Below are 2,574 nucleotides of genomic sequence, written 5' to 3'. Positions count from 1 at the left end.
AACATTTTATGATAGCAGAGTGTTGACTCTTGACAAGAGCTCTGAATTCACTATATACGGTGAAAAAGTCAGACCTGCGCTTCATTAAATAAACCAATGTATAACGAGTGTAATCATGAATGAATGAAACATAATAGTTAGCTCCTGATTTGTAGGTGATCAAAGAGGGACCCCACACATCATAATGCACAATATCAAAGGGAGCAACAGAACGAGTGACACTTTTATTAAATGGTAAAGCAGTAATTTTTCCCATTTTACAACCACAACAATCAGAAATATAATCAAATTTCAAAGAGCCTAACACACCAGTGGAAACTAAAAAATGTAAACGATACGCTGACACGTGTCCAAAACGAGAATGCCAAAGATAAAAAAAAAGACGATGAAGAGTTTAAATGAAAAGACGACAAATCGACACTAGATACAGCAACATTAGCAACATGTAGCTGCTCCAAGACATAAAGCTCCCCATTTCTACGACCTATCCTATACACCCTCCAAGACCGAATGTCTTGTACACAGCAGAATGAATCAGAAAAGAAGACCCAACAACCAGATTTACACAACTGACTGACCGATGCAAGATTCAAAGCAAGTGTGGGAATGTAATACACATCTGTTAATGATATATAAGGAGTGACAATAGAACCAACACCCTCTACTAACATGGGTGTAGCACTAGCAGACATATCAGAGATAGGTGTACGAGAAGATAATGAAGAAAAAGATGAAAAATATGGTGACATTTGATAAGATGCACCAGAATCCAATATCTACAAGGATGAAGGAATACTTGACGTGTTGGATGAAGACAGACCTGAATGAGACATGGAAGCTGACATGGTAGTTGGATTGGTAGCTAAGAACTATCTGAACTACTCAACAATCTGTAGATCCAAGGCTGATGGTGGTGTGAAATCTGTTTCATTCTCAACTGAAGGTATAGCAGCAGCATACTGTGGTGGGCTAAAAGATGAAAATAAGGGAAGCGACTGTCCAGAAGACTTGTTCAGTTGTGAAGACTGAGAATGCGCTAGTGATCTTGTTTGTTGTTGCTGCTGCTTTCCCTTGATTGTCAGCAAAGGACAATTTGCTTTCCGATGGTTCTTCTTCTTACAAAAATCACACTCATCAAAATGCAACTCTGGGATGATTTTGGTTTGAGGATTGAGGTCATTGTGGAACAGCAAGGACGACAGGGGTGGCTGTCTTTGGAGCTTTGTCAGCATGGGACTTGATACGATTTTCTTCAACAATCAACTCGTGAACAACTGAATCAACAGTAGGAAGAGGTGTACGATGCTAGATTGATCCACGCAAACCATCAAAATCTGAATGTAATTCCGTCAAGAGCTGAACCAAAAGTTGCTCTTCCCTTCTATCAATATAAGGCTTAAAATCCTTCAACACATCAAGTCTTTTAAGAGCTAACTGATCCCACAAATCCGACATAGCTGCATAAGATTCATGAACACTGAGATTGTTCTGTTGTACGGCTCGAATATTAAACTCTAACTGGTACTGTTTTGCAAAGTTAGACAGAGTATACAACCTAGCCAAGTGATCCCAAACCTCCTTTTTCGTGTCATACTTCGCCAACTGAGTACCAATAGACTGGATGAAAGAATTATTAATCCAAGTAATGATCTTGGAGTTATCAGTCTCCCATGAATTTAGTAAGGTTGCATAATTATCGGCCTTCTCGTCTGTTGCTTTCTTCTTGTCACTTGTAACAATCCCCATGAAAGTCTTATTATGCTAACAATAATGTTATCACCAATTAATGGTTTGTATATGTTTTAAAATGAATTTAGTTTTAAAGTATGAAGGATGACGTTATTAAAAGTACGTTCTTACAAATTGTTTTCTTTGTGGGTTATTGAGGCCAAAAAACAAGAAATTATCAATATTTATAATGACATTCACACTTGATTCACCCAATGAAGTAACCTACCCAACTAATTAGACTTTCATACTTAAATTTTCGTAATTTGGTTTTGATACATTGAAATCAATTTAGACTTATACATTTAATTTTTTTGATTTAGTTTCGATACTTTGAATGTGATTTGTTATCAACACTTTGAAATCGAATATTAATCTTCATTTTTCAAGTCAAATATTAATATTTAACTTACTAGTTGAATTTTATTTTAGTTTATTATATATATTAAATTTATTTTGTACATTATGGTTATAGATTAGACATGAAAACTAATGATATAATTGATAATCAAATGTGATGGAATCCACCGGTTGCTTTCCTGAAAAGTTATTTTGCAATTAAAGAACTCAACAGCAACAGATTAGCAACAAACATCAACGACATATTAGCGACGAAATCCAAAGGTTCCTGGAGCAATTTGTTGCATCGTTAATCTGTCACTGACAATTAGCAACAATGGTTTTTTTGACTACCAAATTCCATCACTAATCCGTCGATGATGGCCTTCAGCAACGGATTAGTGTTGGAATTGTTCGTCGCTGATATATCTATTCCTAGTAGTGTATATATCAAAATGCAGAAATACTAATCTACAAATCTTCATTACATAAATGATCAAATATCAT

The 2,574-nt window shown here is 35.5% G+C and overlaps 1 protein-coding gene across 1 annotated transcript; it reads right to left on the bottom strand.

Annotated features, from left to right (window-relative positions):
* Nucleotides 1-1,305: 1,305 nt before the first annotated feature.
* Nucleotides 1,306-1,746, bottom strand: LOC145099497 (uncharacterized). The gene has a single exon (XM_079037065.1). The coding sequence runs from the start codon at nucleotides 1,744-1,746 to the stop codon at nucleotides 1,306-1,308; it is 441 nt and encodes a 146-aa protein (XP_078893191.1).
* Between the last annotated feature and the right edge of the window lie 828 nt (nucleotides 1,747-2,574).

Source organism: Lactuca serriola, chromosome 4, assembly GCF_051521515.1.
Source record: "Lactuca serriola cultivar US96UC23 chromosome 4, Lser_US96UC23_V15, whole genome shotgun sequence".
NCBI classification, from domain to species: Eukaryota; Viridiplantae; Streptophyta; class Magnoliopsida; order Asterales; family Asteraceae; genus Lactuca; species Lactuca serriola.
Note: the sequence above shows the minus strand (reverse complement) of the source record. Positions and strands in the feature narration are given on the sequence as shown.